Here is a 25,752-nt window from a genome sequence, read left to right as displayed (position 1 = left end):
TTTATATGTTTTAATGTCCTCAGTATCTAAGTGTGTTTTTTATGTCTTTTTTTTTTTTTTTGTCTTTTTGCTATTTCTTGGGCCGCTCCCTCGGCATATGGAGGTTCCCAGGCTAGGGGTCCAATCGGAGCTGTAGCCACCAGCCTACGCCAGAGCCACAGCAACTCGGGATCCGAGCCACGTCTGCAACCTACACCACAGCTCACGGCAACGCCGGATCCTTAACCCACTGAGCAAGGGCAGGGACCGAACCCGCAACCTCATGGTTCCTAGTCGGATTCGTTAACCACTGCGCCACGACGGGAACTCCTGTTTTTTATGTCTTTATATAACTTTTCTTCATTGAGGAAGTTAGCCTTTGTCATATTTTGTAGGATTTTTTTCAGTATATTATTGATAGAGATTACATATCTACAGTAGAAAGTCAGGTTCACCTTTCATTATCAGCCAAGGCCATGATTCTCAAAGTTCAGGGTACATCAAAATCACTAGATAGTCTTGTAAAACACACATTGCTGTGCCCCACCCTTTGAGTTTCAGCTTCAGTAGATCTGGAGTGGGATCTGAGAATTTTCGTTTCTAACAAAGTCCCAGGTCATGTTGATGCTGGTGATCCTTGGGCCACAGACCCACTGATCTAGAACCTATTCTGGCTGCACCACAGCTTGATGAGCTTTTCTAATTCTTGGACCCAACCCCTAAATTTCTGATTTTACTTATTGGGTATGGGGCCTGAATGTTTAAAAGAAATTGTCGGTCAATTCTCATATCGTCATATTGTTATCCCCTGGCTGTCCCATCATCTGTCATAGAGGATGACACTCTGGTTTTTGTGGCTATCTATGTATTTTTCATTATTTTGTGGTTTTTCATGTTTTTTTTGTTTTTTTTTTTTTGCTTTTTTTGCTTTTTAGGGCCAGAACTGCAACAGATGGAGGTTCCCAAGCTAGGGGTCGAATCAGAGCTACAGCTGCTGGCCTGCACCACAGACACTTGGGGTCCGAGCTGCAACCTACACCCCAGCTCACAGCAGCACGCATCCTTAACCCACTGAACAAGGCCAGGGATTGAACCTGCATCCTCATGGATCCTGGTCAGGTTCATTAACTGCTGAGCCAGGAAGGGAACTCTGTGTTATTACTTTGTTACTGCAGCCTTGGTTTTCTAAAAATGAGTGTTTTCGTCTGTGCAGTACTGAAACCACTGGGTAATGTTCTGTTGAAATATTGATTACAATAATTTCATTTTCGTAATTTGCATATTCAGGGGTTTATAGTTGGGGGAAATCTTTCTGTTCTTGGTTCAGTTGCCATTTTCTTAATTATTGCTTGGTGGGTACTAATTGAACCCTGTTTCAAAGTATCTGCCTGCCAGGCCTTCCTCTCCCCAAGTCCTGTACTTTGTAAATGCTCCTGTGCTTGAAAGATTGTCACGGCTGCTCCTCACTGCCTTTTGCCAAATGTCTTGGTGCCCCTGCTCCTTCTCTCTGCTTCTGCCAGAGCCTCACATTCTTCTGCAAGAGAGGGTCACACAGGTTTGGCCAGCCTCCTTTTCATGAAAGCCTCTGCAGGCTTTGGGTCCAGTACCCATCCCTTGTCCAGTTAGCTGTGGCCAGCAGTTGAATAGAAAATGTGACCATGTACAGACAACTCCTTGGGAAGGGGCCATGGGTACAGCCAACATAATGAGGCTTCTGCCAAAAGGGCCTTGCATGAGCCACCCTGGCGAGCCCCCCACTAGCCACGTGACTGCTGCAAAGTAAAGCCTCAGTTTACCTCCCTGTAAAACCTGGCCTTAATTGCTTTAGCCTCTGGGGTGTGTATGTTACTTGTCCGAGGAGCTAAGCTTCTTGTTAGCAAATGTAAATAAACTAGAGACATCTTGCAAAGCAAAAGCAAAAAGCAAAACCCAAGATTATATGTCAACTTCATAGTGTCAGGAGGATTTAAAAAAAAAAAAAAAAAAAGCAAAAGGCCTGAAGCTTAATGGATGTTAACATGGTATTCCCTTTCTTTTTCCCCATTTCTTTGAATGATGGAGCCAGGTTTTACAATGATCAAGGGAGTGAGAAACATAGGAGAAACGTGTGGAGTTAAGGCTTTTTTTTGCTGTTCATCCTTAATTTGTTTTTAATTAACAGCATTATTTCCCATTGATGATAGAGAACAGCATAATGCCTAAGTATAAAATTTTTATTATAACATCACACAAAGTAATTGACTGCGGTGCCTCCCCCAATAATAGTTAAGGAGAGTCTGGGTAAGAAGATGATCTACTTAGATGCAAACCAAGTACGAATGACGATGAATTTTCCTATAATCCCCAAAAGTGAAATTAAGGTTTAAAATTGGTGTTTGATTATCCAGCTGTCACTTCTTTTTGATTTTTGCTGGCACTGGATTACCATAAAGATGAAGTTTGAGCTTTTCCAGTTGGAATTCACATACAGTTGATTTCATAGATTTCAGCAATATTTCACATTCAATCAATTACCCTGTTTTAAATGTTATATGAGTGAATACTTATTTGTTACTATTAGTATTTATAGATTCTCCAGAGGGCTAATCCACATTTCAGCTTTATTAAATTTATATGAGATTCTCCGTGCTAACAATTCACTTTCTCTACAGCTGAAAAATAACTAAGTGCTCAGCTTGGATGTTTTGGTTTTTCTGGGTGAGGTAGAGATGGAGAGTGTCAGCTGTACACTTTGCCTTAAAATGAAGATAACTTACCTGTAGATTTCCTATCTTTTAATGATTCAAATAAAATGCTTTTGCAGTGACTTTTACTTATTTCGTCCTTAGCATTTTTGGAATAGTCTCCTTTGTGGTTTAACCCTGATGGCTTCTATAAGTGCTAGCCTTAGGAGTATAACAAAAGCTACAAGGACTTTTTGAGATAAGTTTAAATAGTTTAAATGAAAATCAGCCAAGAGGGAAAAGAAGCAAATAAACTTCAGAGAATCTCAAATAATGCTTAATGTGACAAACCGTCATGCCTACATTTATTGTAAAAAGAGCGATGGAGCCAGTTTAGCGTAAAGGAGCAGGTGTGAATAGGGCTGTGACTCCCACAGGCCCTCTGTTGTGTACGGGGCTGGGGGGGAGGGTGTTGTGCAGGGGGGTGGGGGGGGGCACTGTGTGCTGCCAGCTAGAGCAGGTAATGCAGGCAGAGAAGGGTTGTCATGTGACGAAAGGAGACAGGGGACATGGGAAGTGGGTCTTGCAAGACACCTGAATAGGTAGCTGAAGGGGACAGCATCCGAGTGCAGGAGGCTCTGTATTCTAGGAATGGAGAGTGGTCCATTGTGACCAGATGGGTGGATAGTGGGATGTGTGGGAAGTGAGGCTGGACAGGGAGGCGAGGGGCTTTGTGTGAAGGACTTACCCGTCTCTGGGTGCCACGAATCCCTGGTCATCCATGCATGGGTGTCAGCAGGGAGTGGAGCCCCCAAGCATGTTTGTGCAGAGGATTGCTTTACAGCCTGGTGTGCGTCTCTCTAAGCTAAGGGTGCACAGTTTTCCAAGGATCTCAGGACAAAAAAAAAAGGGTAAAACAAAAACAAACAGAAAGCCCTGCTTTAGGGAATGTACCATTCATCTGCTTTAGGCAGATTCGTGATGTGGCTAGGAGGGTGCTTGGAAAGATGATTCTGATGAGAAGTTGAGAAGGACGAAAAGGGGGAAGGGCTGGATCTGAAAGGGCTGTGAGGAGCTTCCTGCAGGGGGCCCAGGAGTGACAGGGGCACATACCTAGGCTGTGGGGCCGGAGAGTGCAGGAGGCACCCGAGAGTAGAGGGATGCTCTTGGCTGGATGCAGTGACCAGCTGAGAGATTGGGGTTGATTTCCAGGTTTCTGGTTAGGTGGCCATTAACTGAAACCAGTCCCCTTTGGGAAAAGGGGAAGTGAATGAGTTCAGTGCTGGGCCTCTTGTGTTTAAAGCTCAGAGAGTTAATTTGGGGCCTGAATTTCAGCAGAGGGATCTGAGCTAGAGATGAGAGGAAGTGAGCCTGGAGGAAGGCTGCTAGTGGCCCCTGGAGACCATGAGCATCCAAGGGGCGAGGGGTGGTCCACAGAGAATGGAAAGCAGCCAGGGAGGTGGAGGAGGCCATTGAGGAAAAGGTGCTGTTGCATCACATACTTTGAAAGGCCATTGAATCGGCACCTAGAGAAGTCATGGGACCACAGGCAGCGCAGTTTCAGTGGAGTGGCAGGGTGAAAGGCAAATGTGCAAACATCCTGAGAAGAGATGCGAAATGTCTAAAAACTACCTGGTTTAAAACAAAGACAATGGGCCGATGAGATGGGAAGTGAAGGAAGTATCCAGGGGCCCCGGGTTCTGGAGGAAGTGACAGGAGACAGAATGTGCTCAGGTCAGGAATGAGTTTGGAATGTAGGAGGGGCACCTCCTCCCCTGAGGGGGGGTGTGTGGTGCATTTGGAGATGATGGGGAGAAAGAGGGTTCAGGCCTGTTGCTTCCATGCTCCTCATAAAGGAGGAGGTTGTGTACATTTGAGGGGGGGAGGGGATGGCCAAGAAGGACCGAGAAGCTTGAAGGGGAGCAGTAAATATTTAAAAAGCTGTTATAGGGAATGTGAAGTGGAATCAATTAGTCATATTTTTTTTTTTGTCCTTTTAGGGCCGCATCTGCGGCATATGGATGTTCCCAGGCTAGGGGTCTAATCAGAGCTGTTGCCGCCAGCCTACGCCAGAGCCACAGCAATGCCAGATCCAAGCCGCATCTGCGACCTACAGCCACAGCTCATGGCAACACCGGATCCTTAACCCACTGAGCGAGTCCAGGGATCAAACCCGCAACCTCATGGTTCCTAGTCAGATTCGTTTCTGCTGCACCACAGTCGGAACTCCCAATTAATCATAAATTAAAAGCTGCTGACTAACTGGTTTGCAACAGAGCCCTCCTCCCTACTCCTCACCGCCCCCCCCCCCGGGGGGGGGTCAAAATGTACAGATAATATGTTTCTGTGGAAAGCTTACAGTGTTGAAGGCAATACATTATCTGTTGTCACCTAAATAATGGAATTAATCGATGTGCCTGTGTGATTTTCATCAGGGTGTTTACTGGGGGAAGAGTTAGAGGATGGGAAATTGTTGATCATGTGTAGCCAGGAAGGGAGGGAAATACAACAGAGTTTGTGGGTGTGTAGGTGTGTCTTAGTCTGTTTCAGCTGCTAAAGCGAAATACCACAGAGTGGGTGGCTTCAGTAGCAGGTGTTTATTTCTCATGGTTCTGGTGGCTGGACCTCCACCGTCATGGTGCTGCCAGATTTGGTGTCAGGTGAGGGCCTGCTTCCTTGTTCATAGATGGCCATCTTCTTGCTGTGTCGCCACATGGTGGAAGGGATGGAGGATCTCTCTGAGATCTCTTTTATAAGGACACTAATTCCATTTATGAGGGCTTCATCCTCATGATGTAATCACTTCCCAAAGGTGCCACCTCCTCATCCCATCACATTTGAGGGTTAGGATATCAGCATATGAACTTGGGGGGTGGAGGGGACAAACATTCAGTCCATTGCAAGGTGCTGGGATTGGGTGAAACTCGTGGAGCTGTGCTTCTCTCTGTGTCATCCAGAGGTGCCATGCAGCAGGGACACTGGTTTAAAATGCAGGCCTCTAGGCCAAAACCCAGACCCAAAAGGAAAATCAGGTTTCTTGGTTATAAACCACAGAATACACCTTGATTTGGTTTAAGAGGAGATTTATGAAAAGGTATCAAATGGCCTCCAAAAAACCTGGGTAGGTGCAAAGTTAGGTTCAGAGGCCAAGCACCCAGAACAAAGCCCAGACTATTGGGCAGAGACCGCAGCTGTGACCAGCCCTGCTCATGTCTGGGGACTGAAGGTGCCACACTGGGGCCCTAAAGCCAGAAGCTTCTGCCACCACTTTTATTGAAAAATAGTTTGGCAAAGTGCCTGTGTGTTCATGGTGTTTACTTCTGCTTCAGAGTCTCCTGCTGATGCCCCTGGTCACGTGACTGCTTCTGTCTGCTGGAGAGGTTGGGAGAGTGGGTTCTAGCTTCTTTCTCTGGGAGGCAGGACTCAACAGTGGGCAGTTTCAAGCCCCTGAGATGTGTTCAGGTGAAGCTGGATGCCCACAAACATGACCCCTGTGCATCCACTAACACAGGAGTTTTGAGAATGGATCAGTGACATCCATTCTCAACAGATGGGCCTGGTGATTCTTAGCCACTCCTCCAAAATTAGCCAGTGGACTTATTAGGAGACCAGAGAGACAGAAAAATGGGGCTACAGCAGAGAGGACATGAAGTCAGAACTGACTGGCTTTGAACTTTGCCACCGCCAGTCATTTCTAGGTGACAGTAATGCTCAGGGTATGAATACAGAGCTGGGTGTTAGAAGGATGACCAGGGAGAGCAGGGCACCTGTTGGTGAGTGTTGCTCCGTATTATTAGGAGGTGGTTTGGCTAAAAGTCAGAAATTTCAAAGGAGGTAAATTTATGTAAGAAGGAAGGAGTGATTTTTTTTGGTGAGATATAGGTATGAGTCTGCAGAATACCTTCTTACGTGCCTGGCCCCAAGACCGCGGACCTCAGAAAGTAAGCACTTGACGAATTTGAAAGGGAGAATAGTGTTTTACTTAAGATGAGGAGTGGGGATGGTATTCAAGAAAGAACATTGAGGTACAGCATATGGAAACTTCTTTGCAATTGGATAGTTTCAGAAAACCACTTGAAAAGGCCAGAGGAGTATGTGATATACCCTTTTCTTGACAATACACATCATTAATTTCATAATGGCTTTTTGGGAACAAGAAAGAAGTTCTGTGTACTGTGTGTGCAGTACATTAACTGTGCACACATTGTAGGGTATGTCCATATGTCAAAAGGCAGAACATGAGTGATGTAGCTCCGAATTGAGGAAATAAGAGTGGTGGTGAATTATGACATGAAAGGAGTTGCCAGTAGTCAGGGACTAGAAAACAGTTTGCAAGGATATGATGAAGGATGTGAGGCCTCCAGGAGTAGACCAGAGATTCACTGAGCAACGATTACAAGGCACAGCTGGGAACAGGGAGCAGAGAGAGTTAACTGGAGATGACAGATAGTCCTTCAGAGGAAAGCAGGAGAAAGCAATGTGAGGGAGGAAATTGGAGTTAGAAGTGTGTGTTATGGTCAAGAGTAAGCAATGAGAACTTGGGCTGTCCAGGAGGCTGCTATTTTGGGCCACCTATATGTGGGCCATATTTTGTACATATTTAAGACAAAGTAAGTCTTAAAGGCATATTTTAGCACCTGGTGGAGCCAAGGAATGAAAATGCAAGGAGGAACGAAGCAGAGAGGGGAGTCAAGATACATGGCCAGCTCTGCCATTCCTCTGTGCACGTATTCATCTGCTCATTCATTCATCTTTCCATTCATTCATTCATCCATCCATTCATTCCTCCATCTGTCTATACATGCATCCATCCATTCACCTGTCCATTCATTCATTCATTCACCCATCCTGTATCCAGGCAGTGCCTTGGCACTGGGGAAGCGGGACTAAAAACTATTCTGCTTAGAATAGTCATATTTGGCCACTTCAGGAATAGTTGAGTAAGAAATCTTTTTTGTAAGTAGACGTTATATGATTCTAGAAATTGAAAAGCTAAAGGAATGCCCTGGGAATGGGCAGCTTTTAGTGTTGGTTTCAAAGATGGCTGTGTGGCAGCTGGGGGCAGGATGACACACTTGTGGTAACTTTTCAGCCTCTCGGCTGCCCTTGGTAGCAGCCTGCAGGGTTGGGAGGGGATGTGCCACCTTATTGTAAAAATTGTGACTTGGGAAAAGAATTCACCTGAAGGGATAGTTCTAGAGGAAATTCAGGGCTTTCTCTGTACTTCGGGAACCCTAAGAGTAAACAGTGACAGGAGCCAGAGTGTCCAGACTTAGGCTTTAGATGCCAGAAAATACAGGTAGGCCCCAAACTGAGTAAAGTAGTCACTGAAACGTGTTGATTTGTAGAGAAAACAACTCTTTGGCTAGAGATAATATGCCTTAAGTTCTACCTGAAATGTAAGAAAAATGTAAATGTAGGTAATTCATATGTATTGAATATTCATTTTGTTTTTGTTTTTTTTCTTTTTTGCCACTTCAAGGCATATGCAGTTTCAGGGCCAGGGATCCAATCTGAGCTGCAGTTGTGGCAACGCTGGATTCTTTAATTCACTGTGCTGGGCCAGGGATCGAACCTGGGTCCTGGCACTGCTAAGAATCCACTGATCCTGTTGTACCATGGTGGGAACTCCAAATATTTGTTATTTTAAGAATTATATTTTAGGAGTTCCCGTCAAGGCTCAGCAGAAATGAATCCGACTAGAATCCATGAGGATGCGGTTTCAATCCCTGGCCTCACTCAGTGTTTTGGGGATCCAGCATTGCCATGAGCTATGGTGAAGTTTGCAGACGTGTTTCGGATCCCCTGTGGCTGTGGCTGTGGCTGTGGCCGGAAGCTGTAGCTCCAATTCGACCCTTAGCCTGGGAACTTCCCTATGCTGCAGGTGGGACTCTAAAAAGCAAAAAAAAAAAAAAAAAAAAAAAAAAAGAAAAAGAAAAGAATTATATTTTAATAATATCCTAAACCACTTCATGTGATATGTTGTAATCCCCACAACATGAACCTATGATTTGGGCCTGTGCATACCTGACGGATCCCAGGCCGTTCAGGTCCTGCTTCCCAAAGCAGGAGGCACAGTTGCATGTCCTGCCGATTCAGCGGGATGAAGTTAGAGCGCATGTGCCACGTAACCAGCGGTGCAACCAGGTTACTCCCTCACACACAAAACAAGTGATTGAGAGCAGGCTTTGCTGGCCAGACTAAGAGGCAGCTCATCACTGACTGCCTTCCTCCACTTTTCCTCCCGCTATGTGGCAGTCGATCCTCTCTTAGGCGCCCAGTTCTCCTGCTCTTTTCCTTCTGACCCCCGTCCCACCTTCCAAATAGTGAAAACCACTGTTCACAGTGTTTACATCTGTAGGCTGATGGGTGACACTGCTGGGTAAATAGATTTCAGCCAATAAGTAGATTTTTTGGCTTTTTCATTTCTAACTGGGCAAAGAGCATGTACAGCGCTGGCCAGCCTCAGACCCAGCACGGAGTGAAGATGGGGAGCCCTCTTGAGCTCAGTGGGTCCTTCCTTTTCAGCTGTCCTTGAAATCTCAGCAAGCAAAGTGAAGGGGGCTGGCCTGACTGATGGCCTGTTCTTTACGAGTAGAGCCAGAGGTCTCCTCTCCTGACTTTAGAGCACTGGAGCGCTTTCTTGAGTGAAACCTGGAAGGGACACCCAGTATGTAAAGGAGGTGGGAGTAGCCTTAGTGGGTGCAGTGGGGAGCAGCTCAAGTCCTCCCTCCCCTGACCACAGGCTCCCCTCGAGGGGTTCTTTCCTCTGAGCATAGTTTGGAAAACATGTCACCACTTGCTCATCTGCTCCGTGCCTCTTCCTGGCCACTCTCTATAATATGCTCTTTTCCTTCCCTCCCTGTGCACAGAAATAGGTGCTCTTTCTAGTGCCATGTGTTGAGTAGCTGGAGCCAGGGTATTAAGACCTATTGATTGAAGGGGCACAGGCCACCCACATGACAGCAGGTAGCTCCCTCAGCATCAGAACTCCCACTTTGGGGAAGTGGAGCCCACAGGGTTATTTTGGTTGAAGGTGGCAGTTTCACTACACCCACACAAAGGAAGTAGAGTCATAGGATTTATTACTTACAGATCCCAGAAACTGAGTGTGTGGGGGGCGCAAAGAGCTTGTGGGAAGAGCAGTCAGTCTTCTATCCCAGGAGATAGAGAGCAGGGTGTCAAACTCCTGTTGCTTGTAACGTGGTTGAGACAGAGGTCACTAACTCTTCTTAGTGTTGGCTCTAAGTGGTTTTTTTAAAAGGTGCCTCTAGAAAAGCAAAGTGAAAATTTATGGCAGGAATCCTTAACTCAAGCCCTTATCTAAATGTCCAGACTCTGAGCACAGGGGTTATCACACTGTGAAATGAATAGGAAGCAGCTCAGAAAAACAGAAATTGTTTTTCTCATCACCATTGATCCCGTGATGCCACAGCATCAATCTTTAGGGAAAGTCATAAGCATTCTCTGGACGGTAGAGATACTAAAAGCCACTGGCAGCGTTTTGGTCACCCAGCACGTGAAACATTTGAGCAAAGCAAAAATGCCATCAGCAATAGCAATAGACAAATGGCAATGTGAAATCCTGTCTGTAACCGTCCCCCCCATGGGTTGGGGGTCCAGCCAAGAAAATAAATCAAAGCTGTTAGGTAAGGTTAAGGTAGGCATTTGATTAAAAACTTGAGTGAGATTATGCAGTTCTAGTACCTGTTAGGCCATCTTTTGTAAGTTTGTCTGAGTTTGTCCACAATTATTCATATGCACATAGCAGGTAGTACCCTTTACAGCACATACACCTACTTCCTGGGATGTAATCTAGAGTAATCTAAAGCCAAACTGTCATCCAAGCTGTCTGTGCTGAAGTATCTGCTGATGCTGCACTAGGGCAGGGCTTTGGTCTAAGGTGGAGTTCGGCTTGCAGGTAGGGGTTTGCTGAATGGTGGGTTGTTCCCTGCCTGCCATGGAGGTGTCTTGAGGCACTTCTGTCCCCTTGAGGGTAGTAGCAGGCTTACTCCCAGTACATTGGGGATGAATGCTGCATGTTTTTTTGTTGTTGTTGTTGTTGTTGTTGTTGTTGTTTTTGTCTTTTTAGGGCCACACCCGCAGCCCTATAGACGTTTCCAGGCCAGGGGTCGAATCGGAGCTGCAGGTGCCAGCCTGCATCACAGCCACAGCAACACCAGATTCGAGCCATGTCTGTGACCTACACCACAGCTCATATCAACGTCAGATTCTTAACCTCACTGAGTGAGGCCAGGGATTGAACCTGCGTCTTCATGGATACTAGTCAGGTTCTTAACCTGCTGAGCCACAATGAGAACTCCCAATACTGCATGCTTTTGATGTGAGGAGGCAGAAGGAGAGACAGTTTTGGGGGCCTGTTCTATGATGTGAAGGTGGTCCCAGGGGAACTGAAGTGCAATGGTGCGACAGACAGGACTCCGGGGGCGCAGGGAGGCAGAGGCATTGCGGGTAGAGGGAGGAGAAAGTGCGGTGCAGAGAGCCACGAGCATGATGTCTCCATGGCCCTAGACCCAGTGGGCACCAGCTACATGATCAGGAAGCGAAAAGCAGTCAGGGCTCTCCCTGGATGGCCGAGACCTAAGACAGCGGGGGAGTGTGCTTCTTGGGACCAGGTGTGGGTCAGATTCCTCCAGGTAGGTGATTATGGCATCCATACCTATACCAGGAAAGGGTAGGGGTGAGGGGCCACCAACAAAAGATTTCAAGAGATTGCTCCAGTAGTGACACCTGCCATCCTGCCGGTTATGCCTTGTCCTTTTCAGGGTCCCCTCATTTATGTTTGCAGGGCTTTTGGGACAGCGCTGAAATTTGGGCTCCAGTGTCAATGAGAGCATCCCGTGGATAATTAGAGAAGTGAACAGGTGATTGTCGCCCAGGAGCAGGACAAGCTCAGAGAATGGCCAGGTCACTGGGTCAGGGGTCTGGGTGGCGGTCTCTCTCAGCGATCAGAGCGTAGTGTCAGGTCACAGATCCTGCCGCCAAGGCTGCAGCATTCTGCGAGGTGACAGCTTCTGCCATTAGGATGGGACCACAGTCTTCTGAGGAGCCCATGGCGCCTGAGCAAAGGCTTCCAGCTTGTGTTCCACTGTTCCAAGATTCAGTCGTCATGAACCTGGTCTCTGGAGCTGCTGGTACTCAGAGCCCAGTGGTCATCTTGTGAGGGCAGCTGAGCGTCTTCTGCCCCTGTGGGCTGGGAGGCTTGGTGAGGTCTCTTCCTCCATAAACAAAGCTCAGAACCAGTTGCCAAGACTCCCGGGAGCTAATCATTGCTCTTCTCCCTCTCCCTCTGGATGGATTTTTCTAAAGAACTTGGCATTTCTGTCAAGATGTAGTTAGGCGTGTCCATTTCTCTTTCACCCTGGTCATCGTTGGATGTTTTGGTATGATGGACAGTAACAGGGGACGCCTGGCACAGAGGTTGCCTCTTTCCTGACTTATATGCTGTCACCTCCCACTCTAGGATGTCCCAGTCAACTGTCCAGGGGTCGGGTCCACCTCCACCAGGGCAGCATTAGCACATGTACTTAGGAAGGCTCCAGGCCCGGGGAGCATAGCCTTGGCATGTGGATAGGCCACTGTGCTCAGTAATTCCCAAACCATGGGGCAGGGGTCTTAGAAGCTTGTAGTAGTTTTCCACCTCCTCTGGGGGGCTGGGGGGAGCCGGTGGCTTGCTCAGGGCCCCACTTTCATGCTGCCCTTGCCTCGCAGTGTTTGCCTCCTGGTGCCATGCTGGCCCTGGTAGAGCTGCCTCCTCACGGGTTAGACTGGCTCCCCAAGCTCAGCACCCAGTCCTGGCCCAACACAGCGGGCCCAGCATCCAGCCTTCCCCTCCAGCTTTAAGAAGCTGTCCTTGGCTCCTGGGACCTCACAGCCTGCGCCCCTGACCCTTCCTGGGGGAAAGAGGCAGGGCCTGACGGTCCAGGTTAGCTCACTTTAGCCCAGTGTCCAGACCCCTTTTTTTTTTAATGGATAGGTTTTATTTATTTATTATTTTAATTTTATTTATTTATTTATTTATTTGTCTTTTTGCCTTCTCTAGGGCCACTCCCTTGGCATATGGAGGTTCCCAGGCTAGGGGTCTAATTGGAGCTGTAACCACCAGCCTACGCCAGAGCCACAGCAACACAGGATATGAGCCGGGTCTGCGGGCTACACCACACTCACGGCAACGCCAGATCGTTAACCCAATGAGCAAGGCCAGGGATCGAACCCGCAACCTCATGATTCCTAGTCGGATTCGTTAACCACTGTGCCACGACAGGAACTCCTATTATTTTAATTTTAAAAAATTTTATTATAGTTGATTTACAGTGGCTGTCAATTTCTGCTATACAGCAAAGTGACCTAGTCATATATACATATACCCAGTATATGTGTGCGTGTGTGTATATATACACACTTTTTTCTCATATTACCTTCTATCATGTTCTATCACAAGAGACTAGATGTAGTTCGCTGTGCTATATACAGCAGGACCTCATTGCTTCTCCATTCTAAATGTAATAGTTTGCATCTACTAACCCCAAACTCCCAGACTTTCATATGTGTTTATAGCCGATCATTCCAGACCCACACCAAGTGGTGTCTCATTTAGTGAGTAATGGGACATGTAGCTGCTGCAGACGTGGGCCTGCTGGCCAGTCTCTGTAGAGGAATCTGACCTTTTCCAACACCAACAGTTCGGGGGGGGGGCAGGGGTGCATTTCATGGCAGAGCCTGGCAGCAGCAGTACATGTCAGCACAGAGCAAGGGCACTGAGCACCAATGAGCAGTGCTTCCTTCCCAGGGAGACCAAGCCGATTGGAGGAGGATATTAGCTGTTCGCAGTTCCAAGGCATTGTGTGGGGGAACAAACTGTACCCCAGTCCCGTCCTCCTCCTCAGTTGTATTGAGCAGCTGGAACTGGTGTATTGAATTGAGAACATGTAGATTATGACCTGCCGAATGAGGGGGCACCAGCAAAGCCACCCATGTTGGTTGGCAACAGCTCCAACCAATATCCGAGCTTTGGAGTAGAGGAGCCAGGGGGCAGGGGGTGTCATTTTGATGGAAGGTGCGGTTTCAGTACATCCGCATAAAGGAAATAGTCTCAAGATTTACGGACCCTGGGGGGCCCTGGGCACAGTGAGCCAGGGGAAGGGCCAGCCCCCATGTCAGGTCACCAGCCAGCCAGAGATGGAGAGCAGGACAGCAGGCACCTGTTACTTATAAAGTGGTTGGGGTGGAATGCAGTAACTTTTTGCGGGCTTAACTCTGAGTGGCTATTTTAAAAGTTCCTGGGGAGAAGAAGCCAGAGCAGGAACTGATGGCGGGAAGCCTAGACTCAAGTCCTTATCTAAATGTCCTCATCCAAGACATTTAGATAAGCACTTGGGTGTGAGTATGGTCATCACACTGCGAAATGGATAGGAGGCAGCTCAGAATTGGACACTTAAAAGTTGTTTCATCACACCCCACCCCCACCTCCATTATATTCATGTGTGTTTTTCTTCCTCTCTCTTTCTGGTCACACTCTTCTGTTTCCAGTGGTGGTGATCCCTGTCCTGGAGTCTGCCCCCCATCCCTTCACACACCCCCAAGAGTGAGGTTGCTGTTACCCCTGGCATGACAGTCTCATGCCACTGGGTCGTCTTTGGCCTTCAGCCAGTAAGATATTAAGATTTCAGCACCAAGAGCAATAAGCACATAGGAAAGATGCTGAGGGACCCTGAGGAATGTGAATGGGGGACCAGTGGGGAGGGAGGTGAACTTTGGGTGCCTCAGGCATTAGGAGTCGTTAAGTCCTGGATGCGGCAGGTCCTGTCCATTGAGGAGAAAGATAGAAAGCCTGCCTCTTAATTTGCTAGCACATGTGTGTTCAAGATGGAAATTAAACTGCAAATGATACTGGAGAAAGCTGCTGACAATAATGATGATTACAGCTGTTGAAGCTATAAAACTGGGAAAAAAAGGGCCAAAAAATTGGTTTAGTGGTGCATAAAGAATGCCAACTTCAGTTCCTTATATGAACTGCTTATTATTTAGACTAATTACTATCATTTTAGTAATCATGCAGACCATTAAATGCATCAGATTTATTTGTGTGAATTTTATTTGATTACAGTGCTAGATTCTGTTTTTGTCAGCAAAGTCATGATAGTCTGTACTCACATTGACTGATGAATCTTACATTTGATCTACCCTTTCTCTGCAAGTTCATAGGTTACTCTTTAGGTAAATCTGACCTTTCTAAGATTGGCTACTTTGCACATCTTATCACACTGAAGGGCAAGTGTTTTGTTATAAAAGACAGCAAACGTTGTTAGGAGAGCATGCAGACATTAGGAGATTGCAGTTTTCTCTAGCTTACTCTATGAAACATAGGCATTTGCATTTTAAAATACTTCTCTCTAGCATGCCTCAGTGCTTAGTGGAAGCCACCAACATTCCTACCTAGTTAGGATGAGGAAGGATTGGGAAGACAGGTGGCTGTGAAACTATAGAATATGGAATAGCAGGAGGAAAGGAAATGGGGGTCCCTTGAAGAGGAGCTGAGTTTTACAGTCATCTCTCAGTATCCAAAGGAAATCGGTTTAGGATGCCATGAGGGTACCAAAATCTGAGGATGCTAAAGTCCCTTATGGTCAGCCTCCATATGTGGGTTGTGCATCTGCAGATTTCAGCCAGCCTTGTGGATATGGAGGGTTGACTGCATGGAATGATGGCCATTGAGCTTGGAAGACTTGAAATGGGAAACCTCAGCATTTGTTTGTTTGTATTTTATGAGACTAGGAGGTGAAAGAACTCAGTTCTGTTCTTAGTTGGCTTTGAGTAAGTTAATGGAAATGGTTTTCCATCCAAGAGTCATTCCTGTTTCCCTGGTATATGTTAGAAAAGCTGTTAGTAAAAACACCTCCAGGAATATCATATATTTGTTAATTTGGACAGTGAGTGCCTCTAGTCTTTCAGTTTTTCGTATTAAGAGGATACATGTGGGTGCTCAAAATAAATTTGTTGAATTGTGTTTGGAGATGCTCTCTTTTAAGAAATATCAGTAGCTGACAGTAATAGTAGTTAAATTTACTGAATATGGATCTTTGTGCCTGGCACTACTTCATCTAATGGAGGCAGGTATTATCATCTTTTTTTTTTTTTTACAGATAAGAAAACTGAGGACAGAGAAGTTATTCCCCTGATACACAGGAGCTAGGATTCAGCTTCTTGTCAAGCCAACTGCTTGACTGACTCTACGTGCTGTGCTTTCATGCCTCCTATGCTAATTATGTTGAAATTAAAAATAGGTTTTAACTACTTGAATAAATTAGAATGATAACTCTACATTGTAATGATGTGCAAACATTTCCCAAAGAATATTAAAATATTCACTGTATTACTCAAAAGCAAAAAGTTTAAACACTTTGATTTTCTTTGGCTGATTGACCAAAGCAATAGTAGGATCATCATATAATTTATCATCCAGAGTAATACTGAAAGGTGATATTAACAATTATATGCTGGTAGCAGGAATAAATGGTTCTGTCCCAGCAGCTACATTATGCTGTCAGTCTACTGATTGTTGTTTACTGTAACTTCATATTAAAACAGTTCTTCACATCTTTGACCTTCCAGGGGGATTCCTCAACGTCAATGTTAGTGAGGTCAGTTTCCATGAAATTCGTCAACTCTTCTCCAAGGATTTAGATATTGAGCCCGGAGGTCACTGGAGGCCTAAAGACTGTAAACCCAGATGGAAGGTAAGGGACGTGGTTTCACAAGTGACATGACTGTTACTGTGCATGTGAGGGAAAGTGTGTGTGATTCTGAATATACAGTGAGATCCCTTTGTCTTGACAGATTTAAGACATCAGAATGTTTGTATTTAAGGTAATAAGTGTTCACAGTTTAAATGTGATTTAGTCGTGTTTCCTGGGAAGGCAGACTCCCCCTGGGCATATCCAAACCCTGTGCTCAAGTGTTCAGTCTCTTGGAGATCCTGGTGATAAAACCTCCTTTGGGACTGGCTTGGAAAATGGATGTTTTTCCTGTCCTCACTTGTTTGGAAGACAGGCTGTGATTTCATGGCCTCCTGCTGCTATCCCTGATGGTTCCTGCCCCCTGCAGGCAGAGAGTCCCTGTAGGTCCTGGAACCAGTGACTTCCAGTGAGGTCTAGCATTGGGGTTCCTGAGTCCCAGGATTCCAAAAAGGCTGCTGTGCAGTCACTGTGGGACACGACGAGAACAACTTTGGGCTCTTTTCATCTCTTTCATAAGGCAGAGCAAAGCTGTTTGTCCTTTGATAGGTCAGAACTCTCCTTTTAGTGTTTTGTCTGAAAAGCTATAAGGGAGTTGGCCTGCCTCTGCTGCTTAAAAGAAATAGAATACTGTGGTTTAAGTCAGAGGTGCCCTCCATACTTTGAGATTGGTTAATAAGTGCATATTCATGTAATGTTGTTATGTTTAAACAAGAATATCAAGAATGTAATTCAAGTGAAAATGACATATGATTAAATCAGATGTTACACGTCCTGAAGGTTTGTGTCATTGCCTGAATCTGGGAACAGTTTTCAGTTCCTCTTTGGAATATTAGTATTTTGCTAAAATGTGTGTCTTTAAAAAAAAGATGTCACTCCTGGGAAGGGGAATTGTATGCAATTCAGCTTATGATGAAAGCCCTCCGACTGAATTGGCCTTGAACTTGTGTGTTTTGGGATGTATTACTTTCATCTGCATCCCTAACATAGGGCCTGCCCTCTTGTATAAAGTAGGCATTAAACCCAGTTGTGTTGAGTTTGAGGCAGATAAATGACCTGTTACAAATTACTGAATAAATGTTTGGTTTTTTCCCTCCAACAAGTTGTAAGGCTGCTAGAAGGGATTCCAGTACACGTTTTGGTAACCTGTTCTGTTTTTACAGTTTTATGCTCTTTCCCAATCAGATTCAGAAAATAAATGAATCTTTTCATATTTTGTGATTGTCTCCGCACACTTATATATCAAATATAGTCCAATTTACACAAGAAGTACTTTAAAAAAAATAACCTAGGCAAAATAAATTATTTTTCTCACCTGGGTGATGAGTATGCATGTTGAGTGCTAATGGAAGAAAAAGCATACTCAGTTAATCGCAAAGGCTATGTGGGTGTCTGGAGGTTGGTCCTCAGATCTCTGTTGTGGGGTACAGTATACCCCTCAGCTGTGCCCTGTGTGGTATAGTAGCAGGATAACTTGGGGTCAGAAAAATTAAGTATTTTTGTCATTTCTCCAGTGGTCTATATCAGACGTTGGATTTCAACTTTTAGGGTTTGTTTTCTTCTCATTTTCTGGGAGAGATATTCGTAGACTGTAATCTCTAGTGAGTCAGTAGGTAATGGTATTGAAAGTGGAGTTTCAGGAACAAGCTAAGTCAGATCTAAAATTTGGCTTGTGGAGTTCCTGATGTGGTTCAATGGTAACGAACCCGGCTAGTATCCATGAGGACATGGGTTCAGTCCCTGGCCTCGCTCAGTGGGTTGAGGATCTGGCGCTGCTGTGAGCTGTGGTCTAGGTCGCAGATACGACTCAGATCTGGCGTTGCTGTGGCTGTGACATAAGCCAGAGCTCCAGCTCCTATTTGACCCCTAGCCTGGGAACTTCCATATGTCTCAGGTGTGGCCCTAAAAAGACTAGAAAAAAAGCTTATTTTGTCTGGGAACTGTATGGCACTATTGCTCTTATTTCAGTTATGTGCAAACCCTTCTCTGGTTCGTAGCTATGTAGCTCAAGGTGTGGGAGGAAATTTGGAGCTCATTCAGAAGTGACCTATATTTGCCATACTTCATCAAGTCATCTCCCCCTCCTCCCTCCACCTGTTTTCCTTCTAATAATGTACCATTCTAATCTTGGAACAGAATTGAGAGACAAGGAAAGAAGAAATAACTAGATTTATATGAAACATTTGCTACCAACTTGATTCTTAATATTTGAGGATTTTTTTCTTCTTTAAAAAAATATGCCAACTAAGTTCATTGCTGGGCAATTAACTGGAATGGAGATCTTCTCAAACTAGTGATTTAAGCAATTTCTAGGTATTTTGAATACTGCCCGTTCCAGTGGAAGTTTCTGCATAGGTCGGATGCCTTATAGAGGCAAGCTTATTTCTAAAAGGGAGGTTGGAAGAGGAAGATGGTAATGGCTTTTCAAGTCCTTAAAGTGAAGTGTTTACTGGTGACGTTGCCTGGTCTAAAACCTGAAGGCTTAAAGAACCAGGCAGCTGCTTGATGTGCTTACCTTCTCAGAGGCCTGAGTGTTCTGTTTCCAGACCAGGGTTCCACAGAGATGGGTCTTAGCCACCTGTTTCAGAGCTACTTGGGATATTTAATAAAAATGAAGAATCTTTTTTTTTTTTTTTTGGTCTTTTTAGGGCCGCACTTGCGGCATATGGAGGTTCCCAGGCCAGGGGTTGAATTGGAGCTGTAGCCACTGGCCTACACCAGAGCCACAGCAACACCAGATCTGAGCCACATCTGCAACCTATACCACAGCTCATGGCAATGCCAGATCTTTAACCCACTGGGCGAGGCTAGGGCTCAAACCTACATCCTCATGGGTGGTAGTCAGATTCAGTTCCACTGAGCCACGACAGGAACTCCAAAAATGAAGATTCTTGAACATTGTCCTCAGATACTCTGATTCTATTGGTGGGAAGGAACCTCCTGTTTGAGAAGCTTGTGAAGGTACTAGGAGTGAGGCGGGGGGGGGAGGAGAGGGGAACCCGAAACACTGCAGGAGAGTGAGAGCTTGTTTTGCTCTGTTCTGTTTTCATCATGGCAGACAGCTAGTGCTTCCTTAAAGTAGGCAGGTCTGAAGGCATGTCATTTAGGGACACTGTAGTGAGTGGCGGTGGAAGTTTGAAAGTAGGACAAAAACTTGGTGGGGAAAATTTTTGTGGTAAACATTTTTCTTGCTAATATCTTCTCGGTGGTAAAGGAGAACATGAGCAGGGGAGAAAAATAGGTGCATAAGTTCAGTAAGATTAAGGTTTTAAAGTGGGAGCAAACTGAATGTGGATAATTTTGCTTGGACAAGAGGCGATGAGGAAAGATTCATGAGGATGACTGTTGTTTTGCCAAAGATAATGACCAGAAATTCTCCATCTCCAGTAGAGATGCAGCAGCAGAGGAGTGGCTCTAATAGCAAATTAGGGCACATATGAGAAAGAATATCCTGAAACAAAGGCTATTAAACCTTGAAATAAATGATCACAGAATTACTTAGAGCTCTTTTTAGACAATAAATTGGAAATTATTGATTCCAGAACCACAAGAAGGAATGTGTCAAATGAATTTTAGATACTATATAGCTTTATTTTAATAAAAACTTTGCTTTAGGTATATTCAAAATCTTTGATTACTGCCTCATTAAAATGTGGGTATGTATTTGTTGTAAAAATACCAGTGTAGGAGTTCTTGTTGTGGCTCAGCAGGTTAAGAGCCCAACAGAGTCTCTGTAAGAATGCGGGTTTGATCCCTGGCCTTGCTCAGTGGGTTAAGGATCCAGATTTGGTGAAAGCGATGGCATAGGTCGTAGAGGCAGCTTGGATCTAGCGTGGATATAGTGTAGGCCTGCAGCTGCAGCTCTCATTTAGCCCTTTGCCCAAGAACTTCCATATGCCATAGGTGTGGTTGTAAAAAGAAAAAAACAAAAAAAAAAGTTTAGCTTTTTTGAATTTGCTAAGACCCTGGTCCTTTCTTTCTCTTGTGATACTCTCAGCTTCCATATAAGATGAAGAAAAATGACGCAATATTTTGAGTGTTTCATTGAAGAAATTACTGTATTAGGGGCTATGACTGCTTTTATTTGTTCTTACATGTTCAATTGATTACTCTGCCTAAGTGTATTTAATTAATTTGGGCTGTCTTTAATATGGACTCTATAGCTTTTTATAGCTTCTTTCCTTAAATGTCTATAATTCTCCTCATCTGCTTTTATAGCCCCTTTACGTTATGTCTAAGCAGTAGGGATCTGTAGTCGCCACTCCTTTCTCTCCTTTTACTTTTATTTTTTATGAATTTATTACATTTATAGTTGTACAATGATCATCACAATCCAATTTTGTAGGATTCTCAACCCACAACCCCAGCGCATCCCCCTACCTCCCAAACTGTCTCCTTTGGAGACCGTAAGTTTTTCAAATTTTGTGAGTAACTATCTGTTCTGCAAAGAAGTTCATCATGTTCTTTTTTCAGATTCCACATGTCAGTGGAAGCTTTTGATGTTGGTGTCTCATTGTCTGACTGACCTTACTTAGCATGATAATTTCTAGGTCCATCCATGTTGCTAAGAATGCTGGTATTTCATTCCTCTTAACAGCTGAGTAATATTCCATTGGGTATATGTACCACATCTTTTTGATCCTTTTACTTTTCATAGTGGTTTCCTATCCTAACAGTAAGACTGGGGGGTTCCTGAACTGCTTTGGGAGTTTCTGTTGGTGGGAAGGAACCTCCTGTTTTAGAAGCTTCTGAAGGTACTAGGAGTGAGAGGGAGGAAGGAGAGGGGGGACCCGAAACACTGCAGGAGAGTGAGAGCTTGTTTTGCTCTGTTCTGTTTTCATCATGGCAGATGGCTAGTGCTTCCTTAAAGTAGGCAGGTCTGAAGCCATGTCATTTAGGGACATTGTAGTGAGTGGCGTGGTTGGCGTTTGGCATCTTTTTAATGCTATAGGCCACAGGTGAAGTCCATTTTTAGCATCTTTTAAAAAATTGAACTATGGTTGATTTATAATATCGAGTTAGTTTCAGGTATATAGCAAAGTGACTCAGGTATAAGCAGAGCGAATATATATATATATATATATATATATATATATATATATATATTCTTTTTCAGATTCATTTGTATTATAGGTTATTATAAGATACTGAATCTAGTTCCCTGTGCTTTACAGTAAATCCTTGTCCTTATCTATTTTATATAGTGTGTATCTGTTAATCTCATACTCCTAATTTATCCTCCCTTTCTCCTTTGGTAACTGTGCCAGAGGCCAGCTCCAGCAGCCAAGGAGTGTACACTTTCCCAAAGGAGAGGGAAGGACGTCGGCTTTTGCAATGGAGACAGCCTCTTTGTCCCTTCTTTCAGGGCGCTGGACTGCTCCAATTTTATTGGCATAAGTGGTTGATTATATAGACAGTTTTTCACTACAGATTACATCACAGTGTTAAAAGTACATTGGTTATCTTTTACATGGTACAGCAGGCTATACATCACGTTCTAACATCTGTGTCTTAACTAAATTTAGTGAGTACAATTTAAGGGCAATTAGGTACAATACATCATGTGGAAAGGAGGAGACTCAGTACAAATCATCCCATGGCCAGCAAGTCTCCATAAGTTGAAGAGGTCATGGACACAAGAATTTGGCATTCACAAATCTTGTTTTTAGACTGGTGCTTATCTTTAAAGCGTTATGGCAGGGAGACAGTGTAAGAAAATATAAACCAACTTAACTAGATATCACTTAAAAGCTTCTGTAACTCATAGCTAGGTGTCTTTTGGTCAAGAATAATATATGTCTAACTTCTGTGAACTTCATTAAAATCCCAACTCTAAAGTTTACTGTATAACTAGTTAGTAGAAAAACACTATGTTTTAATTAAGTTGGATTTGAATAGGGTAAAGTCCTTTAGGATGAAATTCTTATTATATTATTGTTGTAATTTTGTTAAATCACAAATCACCACAGGAAAATAAGAATGGGAAATAAGAATAATAAGCAAATAATCAGGAAAGACTGAGGAAAACTGAATAACAAATAAAACAACAGCAAAGATTAGGTCACCCAAGAAACAATCCATGTTTTCCAGTGCAAACGTGGAAATTGTTTTCCCAGGAAAGCCCCATTTCTTCCCCATCAACATCAAAATGAGAGCTGTGTAACCTGAGGCCTGCCCTCGGCTTGTACCTGTACTGTTCAGGCAGGCTTTTTATCCTGACCAGAAGCCCACCTTCAGCTTGTACCGTTCAGGTGAGCTTTTATCCTGTCCAGAGGTCCACCTTCGGCATGTACCGTTCAGGTGAGCTCCCTTCCTTGGTTAGGAACTTGCCTTCAGGTTTTTCTGCCATCAGGCAAGGTCCTTTTTTTGAGTCCTTGCATCTCCTCGGCTCCCCGCATAACCGTAAGTTTCTGCTCTGTGTCTGTGAGTCTGTTTTGTGTATAGATTCATGTACTATCTTTTAGATTCCGCATATAAGTAATATGTAATATCTGTCTTTGTCTGACTTACTTAGTATAATAATCCTGGGTCCATCCATCTTGCTGTAAATGGCATTTCATTCTTTTTTATGGCTGGAATTCCATTGTGTGTGTACATCTTCTTTATCCATTCATCTGTTTTGATGGACACTTAAGTTGTGTCCATGTCTTGTGTATAGTAAATAATGCTGCTATGAACATTGGGGTGTATGTGTCTTTTCAAATTGTCGTTTTCATTTTTTTTTTTCAAATCTATGCCCAGGAGTGGGATTGCTGAATCATATGATAACTCTATTTTTAGTTTTTTAAGGAATCTCCATACTGTTTTCCATAGTGGCTGCACTATGTTACTGCTGTTCCCAGCAACAGTGTAGGAACGTTCCCTTTTCTCCACACCCCCTTCAGCATTTATTACTTGTAGACTTTTGATGATGGCCATTCTGACCAGTGTGAGGTGATTCATTGTAGTTTTGATTTCTGTAATAATTAGTGATGTCGAGTATCTTTTTATGTGCCTTTTGGCCATTTCTTTATCTTCTTTGAAGAAATGCCTATTTAGATCTTCTGATTTTATAATTTATAATCTGTAGAAAACTTATCTGTTTTAAATTTTTTTAGAGCATTCGCAATGATAATAAGGCCAGCTTAGCTCAGAAATTGCTAAATAATATTTAGAAAAGATTTTAGCTTTTTCGAGGGCAAAATCCTCTGAATTGTAGTGTGCTTTGGCCTGTATGATGAAATTTGGATCCTGGAAATAGAGGATTGAGTAACTGATTGGTTTGAGTAACTGATTGGATTGAGTAACTGATTGAGTAATTGGTCATTATTCTTTTATTCCCATATTAGAACACTTCATAAACGGTGTTTTTTCAGTTGTGATTTCGAGAGTCTCAATAATTTTTTTTGTGAGAAGAAAGATTGATCTACTGAGAAACCATTTTAATTCCCATAAATATGGTGTTATTTTATCACACAGGAAACAGATCTCTTTGGTTTGTTTAAAAGTCAAATTTCTCTGATGTTTACACCTACTTATATTATCTTTTTGTTAATCTTAACATTTTAACATAATTTTATTATCAATTAAACACTGCATATTATCTTACCTCTGAAATAAACATGCAAGGGTATCAAAAATGTAATGTGTATTTTGATCAAATGAGAAATATTTGTAATTATCAAGCTTCATTTATAGTCCATGAGATACCCATTAGGTTTCTCAACAATATCTCTAGACCAGTTAAGCCAAGTTAGATAGGATCTAGTCAAGTGGAATCTCCTTTAAATTCAGTTTAAAACTCATAAACTTATTATTTATGATCTACTTTAAGACCTAGAAATGAGTCTTGACACATCCCTCTTCCTCAGTCTTTATCTCGAATCCATGAACACATCCTGTTAATTTACCTCTGAAATGTTTTAAAAGTCCACTCTCACCTCCATTCAAGCTACCATTACCATATGTTTTAACTTGGCATTAATTTTCTAACCAGCTCCCTGAGTCCATTTTTGGTTTTCTCCACTTTGCTCTCCACGGTAGTGTTTGCCATCATCAAAGCTGATTTTATTCCCGTCTTTAAAAATCTGTCCATGATTTTCATGGGATAAAGATCACAATCCCTAGAACAGCCTTCAGAGCCTATTTACATCTCCCCAGGTCCACCAGAGCATAAATGGCACAAAGCCAAGGGCCATGTCTGTTTGGCTCACTGTTGGGTCTCTGGTGAGAAAATGCGTGAGTAAGAAAACTTCAGGGGTCAGTTTTTCTCTTTTACCTCTAGGGCCTGCTGCTGTTTACATGTGTGACTGTTTTGTTTTAAAGGTGGCCGTTCTCATTCCTTTCCGTAACCGCCATGAACATCTTCCAATTTTTTTCTTGCATCTGATTCCAATGCTTCAAAAACAGCGGCTGGAATTTGCCTTTTATGTCATTGAACAGGTGAGAATATTTTTATAAATGGTAACTGGATATACTAGAACTTAACTCTTAGATATGGTGTGATTAAAAATGTTTATCTTAAGGTTAATTTTTTCGTTTTATATTTGGGTACAATTCCATTTTGGATTGAGCTTGTCATATATACCACATTTTGTTAATCCATTTATTAGTTGATTTGCTCCTATCATTAATGTCTGGCCTATTAAAGTGAAGTGAAATATTTTCTTTAATTATTCTTAATATTATTAGCTAATATTTTCTCTGTAAATATTTTTCTTACCTCAGTAGTCCATGTATGTATTATATGTGTGTGCGTGTGTGTGTATAATTTCTTTCAGTCCTATTTAAACCCTTTGGAGATATTTCTATACGTCTATGTTTTTCTCCTTCTGTCGTCACCTAGTTTTATACTTAAAGGTGTCATCTTGGATTTCTTCTTGGTCTTCCCCCCATCTCCCAAACTCTAGGGTCCTTGCTGAATTTGATCATGGGTTTCTATATAGTATTTCTAAAATGATGCATTTTTATCATCTTTCAAATACACCGAAATTTGGGTTCTCTTGGTTTTGACATTGATGACTGCCTTTCATCCTGATTATTCATTCTTATCACTAAATCTGACTAAAAATGTTTTTCCTTAGTTATCAGTAGACAGAAAGTGACCCAGCATATATTAGATGCTTCTCAGGTTTTTTTTTTTTTTGATTGGTTGGTGTTTGTTTTTGAAATATTAGATAATACTCAAATTTTATTCCTGAGATTGTTGTAGTTAGTGTGTTTTCCCAGCTACTTTGTGGCTGATTCTAGATCTTTTTTTTTTTCCCCCTCAATCTTAGCTTTTTTGCCTCTTCTTTTCTTCCTGGAAATACTTGGTATTTAATAGACTTCTCTGAATGGAAATCACCCTTTTAAGGTCTGTTCCTTGGTCATATAAT

At 43.4% G+C, this 25,752-nt stretch overlaps 1 protein-coding gene across 2 annotated transcripts in view; it reads left to right on the top strand.

Annotated features, from left to right (window-relative positions):
* Positions 1-25,752, top strand: part of B4GALT6 (beta-1,4-galactosyltransferase 6) — a 66,266-nt gene that overhangs the window by 32,040 nt on the left and 8,474 nt on the right. For both annotated transcript variants that reach the window (XM_047794054.1, XM_047794055.1), the window contains 2 exons: positions 16,275-16,399; positions 24,701-24,817. In XM_047794054.1, the coding sequence (XP_047650010.1) occupies positions 16,275-16,399; positions 24,701-24,817 (242 nt within the window). The remainder of the gene's footprint in view (positions 1-16,274; positions 16,400-24,700; positions 24,818-25,752) is intronic.

The sequence above is a fragment of the Phacochoerus africanus genome, chromosome 8 (assembly GCF_016906955.1).
Source record: "Phacochoerus africanus isolate WHEZ1 chromosome 8, ROS_Pafr_v1, whole genome shotgun sequence".
NCBI lineage: Eukaryota > Metazoa > Chordata > Mammalia > Artiodactyla > Suidae > Phacochoerus > Phacochoerus africanus.
Note: the sequence above shows the minus strand (reverse complement) of the source record. Positions and strands in the feature narration are given on the sequence as shown.